Here is a 26877-nt window from a genome sequence, read left to right on the forward strand (position 1 = left end):
TCATTTTCAAAATTGTTTTATTGCAGTTAGATAATAGAGATAAATACCTAAGAGCAAAATCCAGGAAGTCACATTTATTTTTCTTTTGGAACAATTCTCCAAACTGGTTGTGTTTTATGACAAAGAACAAAAAGTTGCACTACATTTCAGAACATTTTGTTCTTTAGAACTGGTGAGACAGGTGGGAAATATTAAAGTACTACAATTTAAATGACTAATTTTCCACTTCAGCCTCATTTCCCAAATTGAACAAGTCCAAGCGAAAGAAACCATGACTTTTTCGGCTTTGGAGATGCATATCAGCTGGTGATGCACTTCAAGCTATATTAATTTGATTAAAAAGTTTATCCTTAATAACCTGAGACATCAATCCATGTATAGCTTCTATGGTGGTCTTGCAGCTGAAAAACAAGCATAAATTCAACGTTGGCCAAACACTGAACTGAACTGTCATTTTATTTGAAGATATTCAGCTGTTTTGGAAGTTCAGGGTGCCCATAACCCCATGAATCTTAACAACTGTCCAGAAAGAAAAAGTCCCACACAGCAATTTAGCCATTGTTGCCAATAGCTTTTTGTTACTTAAAAAGCAAACTGACAAGCACTATATACACAAAGACCAATTCCAGAAAACTTCTTTGTCTGGCAATTTAGGACATCTTACATTAACAATAGCAAGTGAGCTCTGTGGTCATCTGAACCAAAAAATAAAAAATATCCCTGGGGGAATGGAGCTACCAGCTGTTATCAATACCTGAAGGCTCTCACTGTTCTCTGTCTTATCTCCTTTGCCCACCCCCGGCCAGTAGCGAACGGTAACCACAGCTCCTCTGAGCAACTTTACAGAGAACATTAAAGGAAGAGTTTACAGAGTTAATAAGTTATTAGTGAAAATATGTAACATGTGCAAAACCTCCAAACATCTGAGAGGATTCCAATTGATCCAAGTTTCATCCAGTGTGCCTGGCTTAGGGGGATGTAGTGTCTAACTAACACATTAAAATGTCTCAAAACAGAATATACAAATGCAAAAGATGAATCAGCCCTGAAGACATGGAGAACAGGGACAAAATACTACTAGATAGATAAAGGAATCCTAGGCAAAGAAAGCCAGCTTGGAGCACAGTTTGGCTAATGCATATGTACTCTTAGAAAATGGCTCTTAAGAGATGCGTATGTACAGTAACAGAAGATATCATATAGCCAACTGTAAGCACCTTTATGCTAATGTCTTACAGTATTGTTTTTCTTAAGACAGATACACCCAATTATCCTTTAGCAAACTTTGCAAGCTTATTTCTTCAAAGTAATTTAGGTGTCACTGAATCAATTGTCAGCACAAGTCTTCTACTGTCATTTTTCTTTTCTTTGGAAAGATTATTAGTTGAAGAAAAACATGCATCTGTAAAAGTGTTACAAACAATTTTGGGAACTACAGTAGCCACTGTTACATGGGAAAAGCGAATTGATGATAACAACAATCCCTTCCAGTCTTACAATTTATAAACTAACTACTGATGACAACTAAATAAAACCAGAAAAGACAGATCTCTAGAAACACTGCAAGAAATAATATAGCAGGATGATCAGAGAAGGAGTTATTTCTTAGAATAACTGTAAGCATGTGAGAGTAACGTGAAAATAAAATGTGGTCAGTATTATGGGACACTGAACAGGGATAAAAATCAAAGCAAACTTGTCAGCATCTCCACCCTTCTCATGTCTTTAAAGCATTGCTATCATAACCGTTTCACTACAGAATTGGAAAGTATCACTTAACCTGGCTGTTGTAAGCTAGCAACAGCCTTAACTCCATCACAAATGTATTCTGCAACTAAAATAGTTTAAATGGGTATTAACTTCTATAAAGTCAACCCCCCTCCAACTTGACCACGTTAGAAAACTTGTAAGAGGTGTTAACTTTCCATAACAAGGAAACAAATGCACAGAAGACACTAGCACAACAGCAGCTCCGAGTCTATTTGGCAATGACCATATTACATTTGCAGGTATTCCCCCACAGCTTACTGTGGAACAAAGGTTTGTCGAACACAAGCTAACTCCTCTCTTTATTAAGGCAAAGCCTGTGTTCACCTGAGTCATACTGAGCAAGATGTAAATAAAGTAATTTATTTATAAATCAGTCTCTTCACACGAGGCCTCCTTTTTGTCTCTTGATTTTTTTACCTATCATTAAACTCACCACTCATCTGGTATGTCAAAAATCAGTTCCTTAAAGTCTGTACTATGGCACATATTGCTAATGGGGGGGGGGGGGCGGAGAATGCAAGAAAACTGTTCTACATGTCAAGATAAAATGATGAGGAAGAGGACCAGAAAACCTCCAAATCTGAAAAACAGAATACCCCAGATTTTACTCAATTTTTGCAGTCTGTTCCAAGGGATTCTACAGAATTGTTCCTTCTTAAATGGAATTACATCTCACTCAAAATGCTCCTAAGATGCAAGCAGGTGAGTCCTGTCTTCTCCACAGAGGGACCTAAGATTGTACTAGCATGTACAGTGCAGTACTTCTTGGTTTTCCAAGTCTGCAATTTGCCAAATACAATGTTCTTGAAGAGCCCAAGATACTGTATGACTTGTTGGATAAGATTTTACTTGGAAAAATAGTGACTATAACATTATATAGATAGTCTAAGCACATGTATCATTCTTAAGACTATTGGGAGAGAGATGCGAGTATAAGTGAGAAGCAACTTTTGTGCTTCAAAGCTCAAAAAAGAAAAGAGCTCATTACCAACAAACATATAAGGAATACTGAGAGAAAACACCAAAACTTCTTTGAAATAATGCTGTATACCCAGTGATGATTAAGTTCATTAACTGATAATAGCAAGTATCTGCTATCAGGCAGGGCAGCTAAACGTAAAGGCCAGAATGTCTGTAATCTACTTCTTAAAAACAAAACACAAAACAACAAAAAAACCCTTCCTCATTTGTGGATGTATTAATTAAGAAATATGAAAAAAAGGGAGCACTTAATTTTTGAGTGAAAGTATTACACAAGTGTCAACTAAACTTACTGGACTGTTAGCACTAGTTCTTAAAATCATGTTCTAAGAATTTTATTTACTGTTAGTTTAAACCTGATTAAGCACATAAAATGTGCTATTTTCTAGCAATGCTACTATTTTGCATTCGACAGAAAACATCTTTTTTGCTTTGCCATATACTGATAGAATTTAACAAGGATTTTTTGTTCAATAAACTATAAACTAGAGTTGAATTTATTCCAGAAACAAAGATTGAAAAGCCACTGTAGGTTTAATAGAGGCAAGGTTTTCTTAAACTTTCAAAAATAACTAGTGCCATTTGGAGTCTCTCATTCCTATCTATAATCTAATCATTCTTACCTATAATCTTGGTAGGTTCCATTTAAAAGCATGATAAAAGTTTAAAACAAAATGACACTTTTTACAGGGAAGAACACAAGAATGTGTTATCTTACCTGTCTCTTGTTGCTTTTGCAAGTTTGTCTTCTGATTTCTTATCATGAGTCTCTAAACCCAGCATGAAACTACCCCTTCCAAGCTGAGCTTCTGACTGCTCTAATTTTTCAGACAAATCAAAGACTTGGCCAGTGGTGTAGTCGGCATTCTTAGGAGAAAGAAGGCAATAAACATACTGAATTCTAAGTTGTAAATTCAAGCATTTATACACAAAATAAACAAAATCTGAAAAGAGCCTCTAAGACTGTAGTACTGCACATTTTAACTTGTATCTGCAATTGAAGCGATACAGAACTTGAGTGGCACAAGTGGTGGTTCAGAGAACAGAAGCTGAACATCTCGCAAATGCTCAATACCTGAAGTCTGAAATGGGCACTCCTTATTACTTTCCGCCCATGCCCTAAGTTATGAAAGAGTAAGTAAAACTGTTGGTTTTGACCAAGAGAAAAGGTATAAAATTGGCTTCTGCAGAAGGAATGGTTTGATGCTGAGCTGTTACATTGAAGGTCTACCTGTAGTACTTCTGTTGCAACCTCAGTGTAAGTTTGTGTTGGTTTTTTTTTTTTTTTAGTGTTTACTTATTCAAACCATTATTTTAAGACATACTATTCATTACAGTGCTGTAAAAAGATATAAGGTTAAAAGGTGTTTTAAATCGTGTTTAAGACAAAATCTAAGTGTACAGAGAACTCAATACAATTAAACATAAGGTATTCCCACCTTCTACTTTTAAAAAGCAGATATAAGGAACATTTCAGTCTTTATGATTAGGAAAACCTTATTTTCTTGTTTAATCTGACAAACAGACTCTTAATGTGGGATCTATATCTATCAGTGTCCCATTAGATTCTTAATGTGGGATCTATATCTATCGGTGTCCTGTTAGGCATTTTACAGTAGAAGGTCTGGCTTTCAGCACTAGTGAATTAATATATGCACACGATAGCATACTACGGTACTTACAGTAAGCAAACTAGAAGAACTGAGAGTGTTCACCCAGTATTTGTTCCACAAAAGCTCAAGCAATTTACGATCCAAAGATGATTTAAAGTACGAGACTTCTAAAGCATAATACCTTTAAAAACAAACATGCAAACAAAATAAGCTTCCATCTAAATGTGTCTTGTTTGGCTGTGACACCCGAAGAACATGCATCTCAAAAAATCCTTATCAATGGCAAGTATCTTCAAAAATTCAAAGCACTGAACAATAAAAAAGTTACTCCCAGTTCCAATTCTAACTCAAAAAGATTTTCCATAAGTATTTCATATACAGCTTTAATACAGGTATACATAATCCCCACACATACTGCTGTGTTCTATTTAATGAGATTGCAAGGTTTTTAAAATTATTCTCTTAACAACTTCTTATGCAACGCAATGATGCCCTGTTCCATGCTTGGGATCTTCAATACTGTAATAATTGTTACTTACAGATGACTGCTGTTTTGCATATATCACCACTAATTCAATTAGGAATGTTTGACAGCAGTAAATGTTGCAGACAGGCAAACAATCTACATTCTACCACACCTGTTCTGAAAGCCAGGCTTTAGTTGTGCTACAGAATTCACAAGAGATGATAAAGCAGATAGAAAGCTGAGCTATGCAAAGTCATTAGTGTAGGTGAATTACAGCAACGTTAAAGAGCTATATTAAACTTTATTTTGATCAGGAAATTCTTAAGCAGGTTATCAGTAATCCTATTATTGCTTGATTTCTCTGGAAAGTTATTTTGCTTGGCATTTCTGTAAGAAATTCTGTCTGAGAGAACAATACTTTAAAATCTACCAACACACCACACTTTAGTATTTCTGTGATAGAACAAATACCCTTATTGCACATATGCTAAGAAAAATGAGATACTAAGTCAGTTCTTCAAAGAGATGTGTGGCAGATTCAAAATTAGAAATCCAAGTTGTTTGAGGAATAGTGTAATAAACTCGCTTAAAAAGATTAAACGCAAGCGGTTTCACGTTGGGCACTGAACACCAATTAAAGGAGAGAAGTTTGACTAAGATTATCCAGACTGCTACTCTGAAGCAATGAGTAGTCACTGGCATTCCAGACAGACAGGATCATTAAGGGTCTAGAGAAGAAGTCCTATGAGGAGTGGCTGGGGGAACTGGAGCTGTTTAGCCTGGAGAAAAGGAGACTGAGGGGAGACCTTATCACTCTCTACAACACCCTGAAAAGAGGTTGTAGCAAGGTGGGTGTCAGTCTCTTCTCTCAAGTAGCAAGTGATAGGACTCAAGTTGTGCCAGGGGAGGTTTAGGCTGGATATTAGGAAAAATTTCTTCACCGAAAGGGTTGTCAAGCACTGGAACAGGCTGCCCACGGAAGTGGTTGAGTCACCATCCCTGGAGGTATTTAAAAGACGTGTAGATGTGGTGCTTAGGGACATGGTTTAGTGCTGAACTTGGCAGTGTTAGGTTAACAGTTGGACTCAATGATCCTATGGTTCTATGAGCATCATTCAAGTTCTCTAAACTTTTAATTCTTAGTCAGACTACCCATACTGCTGAGAGGATACCATCACTCTAGTCTTTTGTATTATCAGTAATTCAGTAACGTGACAAATTTCCAGTTTTAATACCCTCCCTCTTTGCCTAACTGCTGTTTCCTTCTAGGAAACACTGGAAAATACTTTCTTGTTTTGGATGGAAAGAAATGGCTTGTACAAGGAGCCAACTTCCTGAGACAGAGATTACAACAATAACTATTAAGCACTTCCAACTTCAAAAAAACCCACCAAACGAACTATCCCAATTCGACCAACTCTAAAATAGGAAGGATAAAACATATCCTCCTTTCATGCTTAAAAAGCATGGGTTTATGGCCACTGCCAGACTTACAGGGACTACTCTGAAATGACAGGAGCATTACAGTTCTACAAATATTTCTGTGTAGTTACTGTTCTGGATTTTTCCTCAAATTGGATAGGAAGACCAATTCCAATTGTTTTAACTTCTTTGTCTCTTCGGGGTCAGACTTTGCATGCCACTATAAATGCACTGAAGAACAGATACCCATGCACCAAAACCATGGAAAAACTACACAACAGCCTACAGGACACACTGATGTCAATGAGATCTTCAAGTTCTCTGTACACAGATGCTTAAGCTGTAGTGCTTGTCGAACATCTGAAGGTAGAATTGAAACCAGGCCATTACTGAAAGAAGTGGTCCCATCTTTCCTTAGCTGCTCTTTGCAAACACTATGCCTCCATCATCTGTCAGTACTTTCCACCCCACCTTAGCTTAACCAGAAAGAACGTGTGTGCTCCCACAAGCGAGACCAGATCAGGGGACTGACCTGGCAAAACAAATGCCTCACATGTGGCTAGGGATAGAACACTTAAAGAAAGAATGGTTAAAACTAAACTACCTTTTTAATTCATGTAAAGTAAACTAGCAGGAGATAAAGCAGTAATTCTTCCTGTTGCTGATATTATCCTTAAAGCAGCTCCATTTTCCAGTCCTACCAAAGACAGAAACAATTGTAACACACCTAGTGATGCAGGATAAAGAGATGCACAGCACTTGCACTCAGAGGAGTGGACAGATTACAGTCTCCCTAGACCTGCTGCTACATCTACATCTAACCCTTTCCTCCCTGCCCTGAGAAAGCACCACTACTTAAAGGTGTTCAGGAATCAACTGCTAAAGCTTTTAATCAGGTTCATCTTTATCTTTGTAACAGTCCTTCCTTAAAATATCTCCTGATAAATAACAGTAACACTTTTTCACAAAACCAACAGTGCTAAAGCAACAAAGAACTTCAAGATTTGAAATACTCTGAGAAATGTAGTTTGCCGTACAGAATCACTAAGCTAAACACAAAAATTGAGAACTTGTGCTAGAGTTAGTAGTTTTTATGTTACTTACTGTTTACAATGTACACCAAAGTCTTCTATTTTATTAAGCGGAATAGTCTGGTATTCAGAGGGACCTTCATCTGGAGGTTTATAGCCCTAAAAATTCAACAAAGGGGAAAGATGACACAGTAATTTTGGGACTTCTTTAAATGCCTAAACTCTTTGAAAGCACAAAGTTCTAGTTTATGCAATTCTAGTTTATTTTTCCTAGGGAAAATGAAATTCCCCCAAGTAGCCTGAAATTTGAAATTTTCTTGGATTTCAGATTTACCTTTGGCATTTACTAGCAGTCATTACATTTGCATCTATCAAAAAGCATGTTGGAAGCAAACTAGTGGTCATAGTTGAGATTTTTCAAACAAGTAAGATGGCAAGCTATGATCAGATAATTTTTTAGATCAAAGAAAGGGCTAGCTACTTCTAAGATAATATTTCTCTACCTGTTCTTGGAAGCGATTTCAATCCTCTTTTGAGGGAAGACAAGAGGCATGAGAAGAGGGAAGAAACATCCATGTCTTGGATATTCCTTAGGGATACCTAAAACTTCAATTACTTATTTAGCTAAGATGGTGCCACTCACAGCAACCAACTAGGCAAGAACTGCCCGCAGACCACTGTGAGAACTGCTTAAAAATACAGTTCTAACTTGCATCTTCTATATAGGATTTGGTTTTCAGATGCAGGATTCTTCTCCCTGCTCAAAATTCTGCAAATATTTATGAAGTGGTTTTGCCTACAGAAGCGAATATTCTCCTGCATCACTACCTGTCCCAAGAAGACCTCTTGTATATTTGTCAATGCAAAAATAATGCTTGAATGCAACTGGGAACCTCTCACAAACATTTTTGTTTATTACGGTTTTAATGGATGTCAGCCTGAAGTTCTTGATTAGTCAATGATAACCGGAAACTTGAAGGATATACCTGAACTTTATTAGACTGAAATTAAATAGCACAGTTCTATCTCTATAAGAAGTATAAACAAAAGACTGCATTTGAAGATCTAGGATCTCCAATATTTATGTGATTTTCTAGTTTTTAGCCTAACCCTTCCATGTTGTTTAATTAACTTGGGTTTTTTGTACATTACTTTGTGAAGATTCATAGTATTTATTTGAAAGACTTAAGGAGATAGTTTTGAATCTTACTTTTCTAAAATGAAAAGCAGATTACAACACACTAAACACGCTATTAACATTTGGTTTTAGGTCTAAAAAATGATAGCGAAGTATTAATGTAAATCTATTTTGATGAATGCTACAACTATATCCATTAAAAAATGGCTACACGGAGCTATATAATTTTAGGACAGCTCCACTATCTAGACAGTCTATTTGATTTAACACTGCCAAAAATCTATGAAAAACAAACTAGAAGTCAATCTTTGTAAATGTAATCAATATCCAAAGCCACACAATAACCTGTATATCAGCACATCTTTCTTTTAAAACGAACGATGACATACAGTACAGCACAGCAGATCAAGCTGTCAGAGGATAAAACTGCAGTAATCTTTAGAACGAATCTATTACATATTTAAAGACAGTTTAGTGATCAAGCACTAGATAATTTTAACTATTTACCTTAGGATATGTCCTAAATGCTCCAAGATTTACTTTTCCTGCAGATATTGTTCTTGTTGGATCAATCTGTAGAAATACAGGTAATGCTTGTTATACGCATTTTATAAATTATTACAGGCATAAACTAACTTTACAGTAATTGTATTTCAGAAACTTAATTAGCACAAATTGTATTAGTTTTGTCATAAACAGTACTTTTTCAGTTGGCATCTGTTGGTATGAGACTCTCAAAAAAGGTGGGAATAGGAATAGCCTTCTATGGTCCATTTTTTAAAACACGTTTTCCTTATTACCCAAATACTTTAAAGAAATTGCACTTAAAAGCAATCAATAAATCATAATAAAAATCTGCGTTTTAATCTTATAACCACTAGAGGTAAGAAAAAGTATTATGTCATCTGTTGCATTTTGGTGGAAAATACAGGATACTAATGAAGGAATCTTCTTGCTAACATACGTACTAACGCCCTGTTTAATTTTAAAAGTAATTTAAAAAAAAGAAAAAAGCAGTCCCAAGGAAAGCGTTCTGAATCTGTGAAATTATGTCATAACATAGGAGAACTCACATGGTAGAAATACTTAAGGGTCATTTATCCTTTTCTAATATAGTTCTTCCATCAGAGTTGTATTTCTTCTTTCTGACTAATTTCAGTCTTTTTTTACTTTATTTCCTACAGTAACAATGGTTATACAAGTAGTATCTAAAATAAGGTTTACTTTTGATTTCAAATGTGATCTGAAGCCTGGAAGGCCCTGAAGGTCTCAGAGAGTTTCTTCAGATTTTTTCTTCAAAGACAGATTTCCTAGTGTATTGTACTATGCCACTGATTTAATTTAAAAGGCATAATTTATATGCAAAGTAACAGAACTCTGTGAACACACTTTGCTCTATTTTGACAGAAGCAGCAACACAGAGAACAAAAGAAACAGATTTTTTTCTATTGCAGGTGGCTGAATATGGATTGCTCAATACTTTTTTTTTTTTCCACAAGTACAAAGTAGAACTTTAAGTTAGGAGTAATGTACCAATTTGTACAGAGCTACCATACCTGGAACAATGCAGTGAAAATGGCCTCGGTAAGCAATACTACTGGTTTGACCAGTACATGGCCAGCAAAGCAAAAGGAGCGATACTAATTTAAAATTTGGATCTAAAACTTCCATTGTGCAAAATGCACACTACTAGAATGTTAAGAGACAGAAATCTAAAAATTATTCCCGCCACAACATAATTTGCTCTGCAGTTTTATCAACTATCAGCCAGTACTTACAACCACTGCTACAAAGGGTTCTTGAAATTGCTGATTAAGCATCTGGGTACTGACGTCGATCCCAGAGAGCCAGCAGCCATAGCCAGGGTGACTGTGATACCAGCCAATTGCATTTTCTAGACGACCAACCTAACAGCAGTGAAGGAAAACAAAACCATTGTTAATCTCCATTCGGAAAGGATCAGCTGCCCTCTATTGGGCTTCCTAGCATACTACAACACGGTGAGAGGATAAAAAACAGACGACACACAGAGCCCAAGATGCTAACTTACTAAACTAAACGCTGAACGTACATCTCATTTTGCTAAACTATTTTCTAGAAACCATACAATCTCTAGTATTAGCATTCTCTGTTACAGCTACTACCACAGAACAAAGAACTTCAAGGAGCCAGGAGCTCCTTCTTCAGTGACAGCTGAAGTACAGAAGAGATTCCACATGGTGAAATGGTAAGTAAGCTGGGACTTTTCAGCATGGAAGAAAAATTTCTTAGGGTGGATATGACGTAAGTGTATATAATCTCATATAATGTATGGTATGTCAGTAGAGAATGAATGTTCATTATTTAGTACAGTAACACATCTCAGAGGCACATAGAGATTATTGCTAGGTTTAAAAAATAACTTCAGAGGCATGTTTTCGAATACCAGAAGTGACAGAAATTATTGCCAGAGCATGCTGTGAAAGCCAAAAGATGAATTTTCGAGATTTTTTTTAGGATCAGAAAAACTCAAAATTGGAGTTTCCAAATAATACCCCTGGCTATCTGTACAAATACTGGAAGAAAAACCAACAAACAAACAAAATCCCAGAAGAACAAACACCCATTGCACCTTGTTTTGTAATCCTCTCTCAGTAATTGCTTACCGGGCGCTCCACACTGAGTTGAATGATTTTGATACAACCCTATATGTCAGTTCTTAACTGAGAGTTGTGTGTTTGGATGCATCACCTGCTTGGTTTTGCCAAATTCTACTATGTCAGGAAGGTTAAGTCAGAAAAATGTTAAGATGAGACAGAATACACAAACTGCCTACTGAATGGAACGTTTATTTTATTTTTGAATTGGTGAATAATATTTATATTTTCTTTGTATCTCCCATAATAGAGAAGGAGAGACCAACAAAACACTAAAGAACATTTGTTATTTCTCAAAGCCAAATAACACATTTTGACTGTATTCACACAGATCCTGCCCATGGAGAAGTAGATAACTGGAACGTTGGCATCTGTAAAGTACTTATGCAGGGGAATATATCAACTTGCAATCTAATATTAAAAAGAGTTATTCCAGGAACAACTGCTTGCCAAAATCAAATGTAGAACAGCCAGCATGCAAACTCTGCCAGAGTACCAGTAAAGCCGAGTTATTTTATTTGCACACAAGTTCAATTTCAAAATTGTGGAACCAACTATAGACAAAACCGTACAATACAAATAATGAGAAAAAACTTTTCCTATCATATGAGTACCCGCTACATAAATCTAGACTGTTTTAAACATAAAGTGAACTAACTGTATATAAAAAAATACTAATTTTATGCTATATACTTAGTATTTTGAAACCCACTATTTGTACTGAAGAACTGGAGCGTATGAATGTATCTTTAGGTAAAGACATCTTTTCAAGTTACCTACTTTTCTGCAACAACACTATTAGCATCATGACACTAAGAGTTTCCACATAAAAGGAACTGGATTAAATAAATTATTTCTAAATTTTCTCATAAACAGGGATGAATTATTACGCAAATGTCCCAGCATATACCTACTTCTGGATTATATTTACTCTTTTCTGATGTTATGATCCAGCCTAATTCACATCTATTTAAATATCTCTAACTGTACATAAGGCTGTGAATATAAGTACAGCTCTCCAAAATAATGCAAATACTGCTCTGTTATCTCCAGCAAATAAGTAAGAGGCCTCTAATTTTAGCTGGTTTGAAATACTCTGAGGATTAAAGAACAAAAATCAAAGGGTAAACTGGGCCTCAAAACTACTTGAGCTTGGAGAGTTAGAGTAATTTCAACCTTTATTCATAGTATAGGATTGCCCTGTATTGGAATGGGCATGTCAGCAGGTGTTCTGACATGCCGTGCTGGTTTCTACACCAGCCACAGAGCAGATTTGTGTTTCTGTTATCCTTCTGCATGTGAGAATTTTACAGCACAGTCAGGCTTAACATGACATGGATCTCTGAATACAGGGCAACGAAGAGGGAGAACAGACATCTGAGTCAGTTCATCTGAATTTCCTAATTATAAATACAAATAATTAAGTTGCACTGAAACTTACTTATTCCTTCACTGTCATTTTCTTCACATGTCTTTATTTTTGTGAGAAACAGCACCATGGCTATACAGTAAGACTTGAGAAAGCAAGAAGGTAAGAATAAATGTCATATTCCTGGTCTACAAATAGTAAGTTCCTCTGACACACACATATTTTATACTTAATTTTGCATGTTCTTTTTAGAAACATGTATTGTATCAGTTATTTCAGAAACACACTCCCTCCTTGTTCCACCCACGAGCCACCAGCTGCAGCCACAAAAACACTTTCTGAGCAATGAAAATCATTTACAAAGGAAAGGAGAAGCCAGTACTTGATGACCTACTGTAAGACATGGAAATATACATGTGCAGATGTTTAAGGGGGCCTGCGTTCTTTGCTGCTGGCACAGTTCTCTTAGCCACGTTTGAGAAGGCGCGGGGCAACCAGACAGCCGTTTTATCGCTGGAGGGGGGCCGGAGGGGTGTAGGCCGGGAAGCCCGCAAACCCCAGAACCCGCTCCTGCGCGACTAGCTGACAAGATCCGCAGCCACACCGCGGAGGGGGAGAAACACCCTCTGCCCCTTCTCCTTACCTGCTTTGCGTTTTCAATGTACGCAGCCATGTACTCGTAGGCGGCCGCCTGAGCGTTGACGCGCGTCTCGGTGCCCTCCACCGGCAGGGCGAAGCTGTCCATGATGATCATGGTCTCCCCGTCCACCTTGCCCAGCATCAGCCCCATCACCTCCAGGTTGCCCCCCGACCTGGCGTGCATCACCATCTTCAGGAGCGCCAGCGCCGAGATCTTGCAGTACTTGAAGTAATGGTGGCTGCGGGAGAGAGGCCGCGGAAGCCATCAGGGCCACCGCGCCTCCGGCCCTCGCCGCCCGCCCGCCCCTCCGGCCCCGCCGCCCGGCCCGGCCCGGTCCCGCTCCCACTCACTCTTTAGTCCAGGGCTTGGCCGCCAGGATCTCCTGCTGCTGCTTGCGGTCGTACTTGTAGATCTCGTCGATGCTCTGCGCCTCCTGCATGTTGTTGGCCAGCTCCCACGTCTTCTGCGCCATCCCGCTCCCGGAGGCGCCGCTCCCGGCCGCCGCCGCCATCACGCCCCGCACCGGGCACGGCCCTGGCGCGCCTCACCGGGCCGCCGGCGGAACCAAGCGCGGCGGGGGTGGAGGGGTTGCGGGGGGAGGTGGTACGGCCCGCGCAGGCCCGGGGCGGGCGGCGGTGCGCCCCCAGCGGGGCCGCTGGGCTGCGCGCCTCGGCCGGGTCAGTGCAGCGGCCGTCGGGGCCCGCGGGTCACTGTGGGGCTGCTCCGCCTGCTCTGGTTAGAGCATGTGGCGGCCCGCCAGAAGTGCGCGGGGGCCGCAGGGCGTTCTCCCTCCTCCTCGCCGCGGGCCGGCCGGCCGGCCAAACGGTGTTTCACGGGGAGCGGCCGCGAAGCCCCCCGTTGAGGGGAGACCGCCGCCGCCTCCCTTCCCGCTCCCTGTCGCCGGCTAAGGCCGCGCCAGTGCGGCCCCGGCCCCGGCCCCGCTCCGGCCCGGGGAGGAGGCGGCTGGCTGGCGGCTGCGGGATAGAAGGGCCGCGTCGGGCCGCCCTCCGGAGCGGCAGGGGGCGCTGCTGGGCGCCGCCCGCCGGTTTCCGGGGAGGCGGTAGCGCGCGCGGGACGCGGGGAGAGCTGCGGCCGCCGGCGTCGGTGAGCGGTGCGGTCGGGACGGCGTCCGGCGACCCTGCCCCCCGCAGCCCCGCCTGCCGGCCCCGCCGCGCGGAGGCCGAGCGGCCGCCCTGTTCACAGCCCGGGGCGGGCCCTCCCGCTCTCCTCTGCGGGGGGCGGTTCGCCGGGGAGCGGGCCGGGGGGGGCTGGGGGGGGGGGCGCCGGTGCCGGGCCCGGGCGTCCCCGCGGGGGGCAACGGGGCTCCGCGAGGCCTTCCGGCGGGAGCCGTTTGTTGTGCGGCCGTTGCCTAACAACGGCGCCGCGCTCCTTAAAGGGGCCGAGCCCGGCGTGCCGCCTCCCCCCCCCCTCCGCCCCGGCCCACAGCCGAGGGGAGTGGGGGGTGTCGGTGCTTCTGGGGCTGCCTGAGAAATGCTGCCCGGGGGGAAGGAGGGAGGCGGGGGCGGCCCGTGGGGCGGACGCTGGAGGCAGCGGCCCGGGGAGAGGCGCTTCCCCGAGCCGTCCCGCCGGGAGAAATAAGTCTGGTCTCCTGGCTCTGAAGGTTTTCCGAAATTCCTGTCTTTTTGGATCAGAGTACGCGTTCTGGAAAAGTAGATAAGCGCTTATGGCGAGGGGAAGTAACCCGCGAAACTTGTTGGCTGGTTGGTTGGTTTGAGGGTTATTTGCCTTCCCCGTTATGAAAAAGCCGTGTTGTTTTAGTCAGAGTTTAATTGTGAGCGTCCAGACCCTGGAACTTATTGTGCTTTTTCAAGTGAGAATTTGGAAGAAACAGAAGATGAAAGGTACAGGAAGCATGTTTGTGGTGGCAAGAGTTTGTTCTAAAAGCCATGCGCAGGGGTAAGGAGGCAGCCAGTACTGGCTGTTACGAGACCTTAGGAAGTTTGGGTGAAGCTTTGAAAAATATTTCTTAATGACACAATTAATGTGACTATATAATCTGTAAGTACAATCACTAAACGTGGCGTATAGTTGCCTTTTTAAAGAACTTCACTCCTTGCCACCCTTGCTGCAGTTCCCGTGGATGGGAATTGACATTTTGCCAGTTTTCCTGATGTTACATTAATATTATGGTGGCACAGAAGAGATGAAATCGGTCCACTTTCACATGCTGATTTTAGACTTTGTGGCCCATTTTCCTGAACAAATAGGAGGGGAAGGGAAAGAATAAAAAGGAACGCAGTAAACTTTGCTTTAGGTGATAAAGTAGATACACAACACACAGCTAGATATAGTACATATGACACAATACGTATACACATAGATGTTTTGCATATCCTGAATACAGAGACATGCATTATTAACTCTGGGCATAGATCTAATAAAAATCTCATGTTCAAACTTGATTTATTTTCTTGAATATCTGTATGCTTTCTATTGCCTGGTATATTTGCTTAAGTTGAAGTCTACCTAGCTGACGCTGTACTATTCAGAGTTGCTTTTGTGAAAACTTCTGGTTTAAAAGGAAAACAAGGTTATGAAAAACTAAAATCTTCTTGAAAGTAAGAATATAGAAAATAAATTGTTTATGGGACATTTTCAGACAGTAGTTGAGTATATAACAGCAGTAAGTTTAATGGAATTTCACTTTGAATAATACAATGTTTCAGGAATGCAAGTACATCAAGATGTAAAGGTGCAAGAGCTAAAGGAAGAGCTGATGTATCTATGCTGTCAAACATTTTTTTTAAAATAGTATTTACCAAATACTCTGTTTTCCAAAAAAACATGAAAAATATACTGTTTGCACCTCCTAATTTTGGGGGCATATGCTTTATCCTTGGGTTTTCAGATGTTTACAGCATGTTCTGACTTTCTCTTTTGCCCTATGCACATGCCCATGGAGCAATGTCTCCAAGCTGAGTTTTGAATCTGCTACTTTTACTAGTAATGGCAAGGATCTAGAAATGCACAAAATGCATTTGGACACATTGCTAAACTGAAAATAGATTATTTTGTTTTGAATTGAAGTGGTTTTATAGTGGCAGGCTTTACCTTGGTACGTTTGTGTAGTCATATGAAGCCAGTCTGAAGTTAACAGTTCACTGTGACTTTAGTGCTGTCACCTCTGAGATAGTTTACTCTGTAAATGGGGACTGTGGTAGCACTCTTTTCAGATAGATTGTTTCTTCATTATTGTTGTTATTAGTCATGATGTCTTCACCTGATACAGTAGGTGATAAAATTGATTAATATTCAGTAAGATATTTCCTTACATACTGGTATATTTTCTGAACTTAGCAGTGTATGCATCATTCAAATTGTCAGTCTTTTGCTTAGAATATGTAAGAACTTTTTATTTCTTTTTTTCTTTTTCAGTATACTATACTCTTTTTTGCTTATCTCATAAAGTTTGCACACATGCATATTTTAAGAGGGTCAACTCAAGCAGAAGGATGTAAGACATAAAATGTCTAGCTATTTTCTAGGAGGCATTTGGCCACTTTTACTGGCTACGTAGCAGTATTAAAGGTATGCTGAATCAACAGTGCTGTAGCATTAGTCATCTTAGTGTTCTCCAAGGCCTGGAGTTGCGAGCTTTCTTGACACCAATTGAATTGCCTGTGTAGTTCAACTGTAACTGTTTTGTCTTTGGTTTTTGATTTATTGTATTGCTCTTAATAGGAAGGAGTGCAAAATGCTAGAATATTCATTGTGGTCCTTGTGCAAGACAGAAAATATACTGCAAATATTCCTTTCCTTATACTGTCTCTCAGAATAGGCTTGGTATCATTCCAATGCAGTGATTTGGAAATAGTTCTAGAGTTTATAAATGTTATTGTAAGTAGAGGTAAGAAATACGGATGTTACAATCAGTGAGCTTTTGGAAAGGCTTCTCACAGTGCCACCTCCTACATGCAGTAATTTTCCTCTTGGTGGCTATGCAGCACTGGATAGGTGATGAGACCAGCTTTTAAGTTCTTCAGTATGACAAGTTGTTTCACCTGTTCAGAACAGGTTTTTTTGTTATTCTTATATAACCTAATAGGCTAAATAAAATTTATCAGTGCCTGGAAACTTACCCTGTTTTAGATTTCTTTTATCCTTTATTAGGGTGCAAAACTAATGAGATTAAAGATTTAGGTCAAATCAGATGGGGAAATTTATTTTTGGAATTGATTGTCCTGTATTACTAGTAGGAGTTGTAAATAGGTTGTCCTAGTTCTGCCTCCTTTGTTACAATATTATAATTTTTTATTATGAATCAAAAAATGGCATTACTATAAGAGGAGAAGTTTAAAGGAATATATTTTAAGAAATACATCAAGCAGATGTATTCCTTAAGTTAGCATGCAATTATTTGAATTTATCTGATGGAATTTTGACATTTTTTTTCTCTTTGTCTTGCTTCTAGTAAGCATTTATCTCAGTCTCTCTGGGCACCTTATTTTATGTTTACCTACACAGTATCTTATTTTGCTGGCCTTTGAGGTTTTTTTATTGTTGTTTTTTTTTTTTTAAATTCTTTGATCCTCTTCCTGAATGTGTTTTCTAATATACTTTTATCATTAGCCTATTGTTTACTTCATACAACCTGTAGGCTTTAGAAAGATACTGAATTAGCCTCAATAAAACTGCTGTACAATCTGAGTTTAGATACTGGACGCGGTGGGATTGCTTAGGAACCTGCATACGCAATCCTATGGCTGAAGTTGTGTGGGTAATGTTAGAGGGATTTGAGGGTCATAATTTTCTTCTCGGTTTCATGCTTCCTTTAAGCGTGGAATATAACATGGATTTTTTCATCTGGAAGCTTGGTTTTGCAAAACTTCTCCTCCAGTGGAGGTGATGAAAAAGCTGGAGATTAGGATGAGTAGGCTTGTATGCAGTCCTTCTTTTTGGTTTTGCCTTTCTTCTTTCCATGGTTACTTAGTATGCAACTTTGCAGTAATTTTAGTTCTGGTGAGGCTATCCTAACAAAGAATATTCAAAGTCTGGGTGTGTGTCTTAACTTACGTACAGTTCCTTTGTCATGAATTTGATTCACTTTAACTTTTATTATGAGGTTATCTAGGAGCAGCAATATACAATAAATTGCACAAATAAGATGCTAAAATTTCTGCTCTGAAGGGCTTTCAGTTGAATAGGCAAGATGCACAACTAATGGAAGAGAGGTAATGAGCTATTCCTCAGTACGTGTTTTCTTACAGATGAGTGGCTTGTCTGATTGCAAGTCAATGCTGCCTGATATCCACGATCTTACAATTATTGCAGAATTGTGGCTGTTCTTATTGCCTCTGCTATTTTATTAGTGCAGGAGGTAATGATACATTGTTGGCTCCAACTCCAGAAACACTATGCATGTGTTTTGTGGGTTGTGGGTTTTTTGTTTGGTTTTGATTTTTTTGTTATTTTTTGTGATTTTTAATGAGCTTAATGACTTTTAAGACTTCTCATGACAGTAAGTTAAGCACAGAATTGATTGTATGATTTGGTCCTTATTTTAAAGTACATGTGTGTTTTGCACTTTTTGTACTTTTTTGTCCAACAATTCTTTTATCATGTTTATTTTTGTATGTTGTATAAATTTGATTTTATAATTCACTAACAATAAGCTTGTGCTAGTGTGTAGTGAGGGGCCATTGGTAGACTTGCAGGCAAAAAACCAACCCCAAAACACTTCAGCCAAGTTAGAAAAAGAGATTAGAGAAATATCTTCAGTTTTATAATCTGGAATCTTTGAATTTTCTCTCCGGTGACACACCAGGTAATCTCATCCATGGATGGGTTTCCTGAGTCAGGTGTTTTGTTGACCCAGCAAACATCTTAAGGCTTGTAGTTTTGAGGGAGAAACTTGAGTATTGCTTAACGATTGTCTTAAGCAACTGTAATTGAGCTTTAAAAGTTTTTGAGGCTCTGATGTAGAGGCAATATTCTATGTCTTTTCTATAACCTTAGAAATGATGGCGGATGATTTAGACAAATTTATTGAAGATCAGAAGGCCAAGTTGGCACAAGATAAAGCAGAACTTGAAAATGATCCACTTTACATGGAAATGAGGGTAAGAATATTAAACAGTTTTCCTGAATTTAAACACTTCTATTGCTAGGGTCTTGATTTAAGCTTGCTTTTACTGTGCTCTTAAACCTGTTTGTTGTTAAAGTATATATTAAAATTTTATCTATTCAAAGTAATTTCTGACTTAAATACTTCATATCTGTATTTATGTAGATTTTTGAAAACCTGTTTGCCACCAGGCATACACAGTAACGTTTGTATTTTACAAGTGGGAAAACTCTTGTAAATGGTTATCATTATTCCTTCCCCGCTCCCTAGGTAAGGTAGACTGGCAGAGATCTGCTCTCTGCCCACTCCAGAGCATGGGTGTTGGTATAGGGATGGAAGGTATAAACAACCTCAAAATTTCTGTTATGGAAACTAGGAAATATAAAAGGCAAATTACTTAATCCAGTCAATTAAACAAAAATCTGTTCTTATCACAATTTTCCTATTAGAAATTAGTACATAATACTGAAGCTATAAAGATTTTATAATTTGCAGATCACCATTACATTGTTTAATAGTGCCAGTACCTGGCAAAAAGCTATATCTAAATAATTGAAGCTAGCTAAGTGTTAATGGTAACTAAAGTCCTCAGTAAAAAAAGGAGTTTTGATTTGTCTGTTGTTTGACTTAAAGCCCCAAACAGCTTGAGCTTTTAACAGCAATTATAATACTGAGTTTTCACTCCCTTTTTTATTTCATCAGGTTATGAGCATTCATGTTTCCCCTTCTGTGGGTTACATAAGCATTTTTACCTTGTTACAATAATTATCTCCAGAAAGTTTTATTAATTCACTCCAGAAAGTTAATTTGTAGGGAGCTGTGAGGAGTTGGGCTTCCTTTATTTTTGCTGCCTCTGCTCAGAGCAAATTTAAAGAGAAGGAGAATGTTTCCAGCCTATAGTTAAATAAAGTCTTAAGCTGTATGGTGAAAGTGTAGTTACAGGGAACAGGTGTGTTAAACTTGCCCTCTAATACCCTGTAATTCTTTCATAGTTTCAAGCAGGGTACGGTATGTCACATCAGCCCCCATAAAAAAACCAGAGAGGATATGTGTAAATTATGAAACAATTGTGGATTGTGACGTGGTTTATGATTTCAATCACAATATATATTGTCAACATATTTCATGACATGAAATATATTGAAATACATTGAACTAATAATTTCTGGGTTGTAGAGGAGAACTACTTTTTTGGTAGTATTAGTGAAATGTGTAACTTGCTTAGTATGTTAATCCAGCATCACTTTCAATCTCTCTGTTCTACAGTGCTAAAAATTATGTTGATGATGTTCTTATATGTGATATTTCTTTTACATTGTGATGCAGCCATGCGTTTTGTTTTGTTTACAGAATAAGGAATCAGAGAAGCCTTCTGAGACTAGCAAAATGTTAATCTCCATGGCTAAAGAAAATATACCTCCAAATAATCAACAGAACTATCCTTTAGGTAGAGTATATTTTCTTTATATGTCTTCTAGATTTAAGTAGCATTTAATTACCTTTGAGAATTTTTGGAATGGAATTACTGCTTCAGATTTTTAATTATAAGGTGATCGTTATAATTCAAGTGCATACCTATTCTTCAGTCTTCCAAACATCTTGGGATTGTGTGGAATTTTTTTTTGTAGTTATGCTTATTTTTGAATAAGGAAAATATGCTAAGCACTTCCTTTTTCTTCTTGTAAAGGTAGCTCTATTAAAAAACAAAACAAAAAAAACAAAACTAAAAGCTGCTTGCCAGTCTTTGGCAGATGATCTGCCCTTTCCTGTTGTATTTGGGTGGAGCAAAAGCTTTGGAAGTCCATCCTTCATCTGGACTTTACTGCAAAAGGGTACGTTCCCTGTACTTTGGGCCAGGGAAGTAAGGATGCCTTTTCTTTCAGCTTCTAAGCTTAAGAGTCCAAGTCAAACTTGGCTAAAATGCAGACAGTTAAACTAATTTTTCTTTTAAATGCTAAGTGTCTTTTAAACCTTTAGGCATAGAGTACTGAACTGATTGTATTGCTTTTGTAATTTTGTTATAATAATTAGTAGTCTCGTGGTTTAACCCTAGCCAGTAACTAAGCACCATGCAGCCGTTTACTCACTCCCCCCCACCCAGTAGGATGGGGAGAGAATCAGAAAAAAAAGTAAAACTCGTGGGTTGAGATAAGAACAGTTTAATAGAACAGAAAGAAAGAAACTAATAATGATAATAATTGTAATACTAAAATGACAATAATAATAATAAAAGGATTGTAATATACAAAACAAGTGATGCACAATGCAATTGCTCACCATTCACTGACCAATGCCCAGTTCGTTCCCAAGCAGCGATCCCCACCCCATCCCCACTCCCCCCAGTTTATATACTGGACATGACGTCACATGGTATGGAATACCCCTTTGGCCAGTTTGGGCCAGCTGTCCTGGCTGTGTCTCCTCCCAGCTTCTTGTGCCCCTCCAGCCTTCTTGCTGGGTGGGCATCAGAAGCTGAAAAATCCTTGACTTAGTCTAAACACTACTTAGCAACAACTGACAACATCAGTGTGTTATCAACATTCTTCTCATACTGAGCCCAAAACATAGCACTATACCAGCTACTAGGAAGAAAATTAATTCTATCCCAGCTGAAACCAGGACATGTAGTCATTTACAAGGACTTAGTTTTGGATGAAATCTTAACCAAATGAAATGGTTAGATTTGTTTTGCTGTGACTAATGGTTTAATCACCATTTTCTTTAAAAATACATATTGTCCTATTTTCTTCTTTTCTCTGTGTTCTTTGTGATTTCTGTTTGAAAATGTGTGATAGTGTTCCTTTCTCCATTTTACTGTTTCTGTAATGTGCCACTTTTCCTTACTTGTCCTACCATCTCCTTTCTGTAGGCACTACTGTTTTTCCTTAGTTACACTTGTGTAGCTCATGTTAGTCTTGACAGCTTTAGAGCTTTTCTGTGTCCTACTTCTTGTCGATAGGTAACTCCTTCCTTTAATGTGCAGACACTTTGGTTTTGTACCTCATTAATTTTCATACTATGCTTACTGTAATTCTGGTGTAATTCTGCAGCTTCCAGTGGGAGCAAAAGGTGTACTTTTATTTTAAAGAAGATACATTGATGGATATTTGATGTTGTTTACATAATACCAATCTAATCTATCTTTTAAATAAGTACTCCTGCTACGCTTAATGTTATGTCCCCTCTATAATTGTAACAGAATTTGTGACCAGAAAAGTGCGTGTCTTAAATTAAAAAATGGAGCCTGAGCTTGTGAATCTGGGGGCCTGAACTGATCTTAGCTGCATAAATAAAAACATGGTTTTTGTAAGGATGTTGTAAAAGTAGAACTTCCAGCCATCAGCAAGGCAAGCTCCTCTAAAACCTTTACAGGAAAACTTCACTAAAAATTAACTGAAATGATAACTCAATGTTACTTGCTGCCAGAAGTCATAATGGATAAACTTGGTTAGAGGACAGCACTTGAATAAGTATCTAGCTTACATTTTTGGCAGTTCTATTATGATCAGCAGGCTAGTGCTGGTGTTGATAATTCTTTGCTTAACTGTGGAAACATAAGATGCACAAAATAGAACACAATAGGTAGTATCTCAATGGCCGTGACAGACCACTATGTAACAGTTAAACTATTTTAATATTAAAATAATTTTATCTCTTGTTGGAGAGCTATAATAGCACGTTGTGTTGTGCTTATTATTATAAATTGGACTTAACTGTTGACACCTAAATATAGTAACACACATAATGAAGTATTACAGATGAGGGGTATTCAGGTATTGCTATGTCATGGTTTAACCTCAGCCAGCAACTAAGCACCACACAGCCTCTCGCTCGCTCACTCTCCCCAGTGGGATGGAGGGAGAGAATCGGAAGGGTAAAAGTGAGAAAACTCGTGGGTTCAGATAAATACAGGTTAATAATTGAAATAAAATAATAATAGTAATAATTAATACATTGTAATGAAAAGGAAAATAACGAAGAGAGAGAAATAAAACCCAAGAAAGACAAGTGATGCAAATGAAAACAATTGCTTACCACCAACTGACTGATGCTCAGCCAGTCCCTGGGCAGTGGTCCCCTGGCCAACCTTCCTTCTAGTTTTATTGCTGAGCATGATGTCATATGATATGGAATATCTCTTTAGTTAGCTGGGGTCAGCTGTCCCAGCTGTGTCCCGTCCCAAATTTTTGTGCACCCCCAGCCTATTCGCTGGCGGGCAGTGTGAGGAGCAGAATAGGCCTTGATGCTGTGTAAGCACTGCTCAGCAAAAACAAAAACATCCCTGTAGTATCAACACTGTTTTCAGCATAAATCCTAACTAGCTACTATGAAGAAAATTAACTCTATCCCAGCCAAAACCAGCACATTCTATAATAACAATTTGGGCACTGAACACATTTGGTTATCAGTGGATGGTTGTTGATATTGGCTGGTTCTGCTTTAAGGTAATGTAATTTCCTTTGGATTAAATTAGACAGGGACTTGTTCCTTGGTAGCTGCTAAATATGTTCTGTAGTTCTAGCAGTAGTGTTGAGAATCAGGCTGAAAGAAGTTATAGTTATTTCTCAACATATTAAATGCATGCAAACGTATGTAAAAATGCATTTAAAATCTTAACTTTTTTCTAAAAAAAAAAAGTTGTCAATGTGATTGTGTGTGATTAACAGAATCTGAAATGGCAAATAAATACGGCAAATACAGAATAATCAAAAGCAGAAAACCAATGAAAATGAAAGCATATCTCTTATTTGGACTGAAGAATTCAGACAAATTGTGCACAAAATTAGGATGAATGTATGTTAACTGGACTATTTTTGCCCTGCTAGGCTCTCCTAAAGTAAGTTTTTGAAGTAGGTAGTTTTCAAATATCTCCTAAGTCACTACCTATAATTGTTATCTCAGTGCTTTTCTGGTGGCCAAAAAAAGGTCTTCTGTAATAAAATCAAATTTAAATCCTCTTTTGTTTGAATACTTCATGTGTTTGAATCAAAGTACTTGACTCTCACAGATTTTTTTTTTTTTCTGTTCTGAATTTTGTTGGCTTCTGTGAAGTTACTGAACGCATCTTCACTCTGAGATGTTAGTTACTTTTGATCTTTTTCTTGGTTTCCTATAGTTAATCCAACAATAATTTCATGTGAAAATAAAAGGCAAGAGCAAGTAGCTGAAACAAACTCCTTCCTCTTCTGTATTCTGTTCCTCTTTACACTTACCCCTTTTTCAAGAAGTGAAATGGTCCATTATTTTTTAACAGAACTCACACTTGCCTTATGTGCAAAATTAGTTGAAAAGTAACTTGCAGGTTGGAGAAGAAGCTCCCATGCAGATTTTTGCTAGTAGTTGAACTCTGTAAGCTGTTTCAAAATAGTCTATGACATACTTAATCAGGTATTAGGTCCTTTGGTTCTACATAACAGCAGGCTGACTCCTGTTCTGGTTCTCTCTCTCAAGCCAAGCCAGCCGAGTTCATTTTTATTAAGTATATTTCAACCTTTTATCTGTTTCAGTAGCAGAGTGATTCCCAAGTTAGCAATTTTCAGCACTTATATAATGTCATTTTTACTGTACAGACACTCATTAACGCCCTAAACATTTAAAATACCAGACTCAAACAACCATGCAATAAATTGGGACTAATGTAAGAGTAAATCTAAAATATCCCTCTCTTCCTTCTTGCTCCTTGCTACTTATTTTACATAGACTTTAAGATGTAGAAATGCTTTCGGAGAAACAGCAGGAAATAAAAACCCCAAACAGTTGCAATCTTTGTCTCTTGGTGTGTAGTTTTGTGGAATTCACTAGCTCTCTGTGGAGAGTGGTGAAAGTGGCTGCAGAGGTGGGCTTCTGGGGCAGAGGATATTTCTTATAAAGCACTTTAAAATGTGTTTTAGGAATGACAAACAACTTGCATAGCATTATATTTTAAGAGTGCAGCTGTTACGAGACCTGACAGTAATCTTGGAAAAGTACTGAATGTGTGTTTGGGGTCTACTACAATTAAAAACACTGAGGTGGAAAGAAAAAATTATTATTATTGCCATATGGTCAGATTCCTTCTAGTTGTGTGGAAGCCAACATATTTTTCACATGCTTTGTGCTAAACAAATAGCTTGTTCCTTTCTAGGTGGAAAGTATGGTTTTTATTGTGTGATAAGCACAGCTTAAAATGTCAAGAGTAATTTAGAAACTAACACCTCAAAGGAGATTTCCTTTGAAACATACATTGACAAAAGAAATAGGTACAATATTTAGGTTATTTTATACTCTTTGTCAAACTATCCAAATAAGTTCAGTTTATGTTGCTTTTTTTTTTTAGTGGGGAGAAGAAGCAAAACAACTAGAGAAAAACTAACATCCAAAACCTAATCCATTTTTCTATGCTTTCTACCCAACTACTCATACAGAGAAGGTGTTTTTATTTCAGCTGTGTTGTAATTACTGGTTGCGTAGTTAATTTTTTTTATTGCTGATGTCTAATAAAAATCCAGATGTAGCTTTTGCAGGGTGTGCTTTGTATTGATACAAAATAGTAGAATAATAATATTTAACAGTGTTAAACTTTCAGGTGACTATGGCTTGAGTTTACCACTTGGAGAAGAATATGAACGAAAAAAACATAAACTCAAAGAGGAACTTCGGCAAGATTATAGGCGATATCTTTCTCAGGTAAGGCATCTTGTCTGGTTGCCTAAGTTTAGTGAGTCTTTTAAAATGACTCTCTCATTTTAATTGAACTAAAATTAATAAAATCTGTGGAAAAATCTTTGTAAGAAGGCATTCCTTATAAGCGATGACTAATCTCGAAGACTCGAGTGGAAGTAATTTCAGAATGTCACTGCTAGGAAGGGCTATGTATTTCAGGCTTCTATAGATCTCATTGCCATGAGACTACATATTACTTAGTACAATTTATTATGAATATTTTTGTTTATTTGTGTCTACTTCTTTCTTAGTTTCTTCTTAAGAATTTAAAGTATCATCTGTTAGTTCCTTAAGTACTTATGTATTCTATGGTCTGTAATTCAGGTAAGAATATTCCTATAATTAGTGTGACTCCATTTGACAGCTTCTTTTCAATTTTAGAAATAAAAAAACTTTGATGTTCTGCTTAATATGATTTATTAAATGTCACAGTAAATTTAAAATTGAAATGATATGTATGAAATGCCATAATCTTGGGAATATTCTGTATCCCTTCTTAGGCAAACAAAAAAAAATCAGGAACCAAATAATTTCTGTTGTCTGAAAATGTTAATTATCAGTGTCTTTAGTTCTTAAAATGAAAGAATGGATTGGCTTTAAGAAAAGAAGTCTTTTTTGTTAAGTCAAATATTTTTGAATTAAAGACTCTTTTTCAATAGTATTTTTTCCCTGACTTTTAGGGTATTTCACAGGCAAAAAGAAAGGTAGGGTGCCTGCAATATAAATTTTTTTTTCTCTTCAAATTAGTAGCTTTTTGCTTTGTTTGAAAGCTTTTTGCTTTTTGAATTGGAAAAAAAAATTACTTTTTTGTGCTTTGTTTGTGCATGCTGTAGTGATTAGTTGTGATTAACAGCATTGCTTGCTTTGTGCAGAATGATTGCTTGTATTTATTATTTTCCATTAATAAGATTTTAAAACACTTGTTGATTTCATTTTCCCTTTGCAATTGCTGTTTTTGCTGTCTAATGCTGATTCTGCAAAAGTTTTTCTTTTAATAGACGTTTGCTTCAAGGCTTGTCAGTTA

General features: G+C 38.2%; 2 protein-coding genes across 12 annotated transcripts in view; one reads left to right on the forward strand and one right to left on the reverse strand.

Moving 5' to 3' along the window:
- Positions 1-13596, reverse strand: COPS5 (COP9 signalosome subunit 5). 2 transcript variants are annotated; one of them, XM_069779483.1, is made up of 8 exons: positions 13417-13596; positions 13070-13304; positions 10200-10328; positions 8929-8994; positions 7357-7442; positions 4434-4545; positions 3470-3618; positions 1-401 (listed from the first exon to the last, which is right to left on the reverse strand). In XM_069779483.1, the coding sequence occupies exons 1-8, from the start codon at positions 13575-13577 to the stop codon at positions 317-319; spliced, it is 1023 nt and encodes a 340-aa protein (XP_069635584.1). In that variant the 5' UTR covers positions 13578-13596; the 3' UTR covers positions 1-316. The 2 variants fall into 2 exon arrangements, with proteins under 2 accessions (XP_069635584.1, XP_069635585.1); XM_069779484.1 differs by lacking the exon at positions 1-401 and adding an exon at positions 1196-1402.
- A 440-nt stretch (positions 13597-14036) lies between these two features.
- The window catches only part of CSPP1 (centrosome and spindle pole associated protein 1), a 66839-nt gene continuing 53998 nt past the window's right edge, over positions 14037-26877 (forward strand). For 2 of the 10 annotated variants that reach the window (XM_069779472.1, XM_069779476.1), the window contains exons 1-5: positions 14336-14928; positions 19043-19146; positions 20502-20598; positions 25717-25817; positions 26534-26557. In XM_069779472.1, the coding sequence (XP_069635573.1) occupies positions 14823-14928; positions 19043-19146; positions 20502-20598; positions 25717-25817; positions 26534-26557 (432 nt within the window). In that variant the 5' untranslated portion in view covers positions 14336-14822. The other 8 variants (XM_069779474.1, XM_069779479.1, XM_069779477.1 and 5 more) reach the window with 7 other exon arrangements.

This window comes from Haliaeetus albicilla, chromosome 3 (genome assembly GCF_947461875.1).
Source record: "Haliaeetus albicilla chromosome 3, bHalAlb1.1, whole genome shotgun sequence".
Lineage (NCBI taxonomy): Eukaryota > Metazoa > Chordata > Aves > Accipitriformes > Accipitridae > Haliaeetus > Haliaeetus albicilla.

Bases quoted from the DNA above. Each gene is read 5' to 3' on its own strand.
- COPS5 (XM_069779483.1), bottom strand. From the start codon at position 13,577: ATGGCGGCGGCGGCCGGGAGCGGCGCCTCCGGGAGCGGGATGGCGCAG. The intron at 13,305-13,416 runs GTGAGTGGGAGC...TCTCTCCCGCAG, and splicing joins GCCAAGCCCTGGACTAAAGA to CCACCATTACTTCAAGTACT. The intron at 8,995-10,199 runs GTAAGTACTGGC...GTATTTCTACAG, and splicing joins AACCCTTTGTAGCAGTGGTT to ATTGATCCAACAAGAACAAT.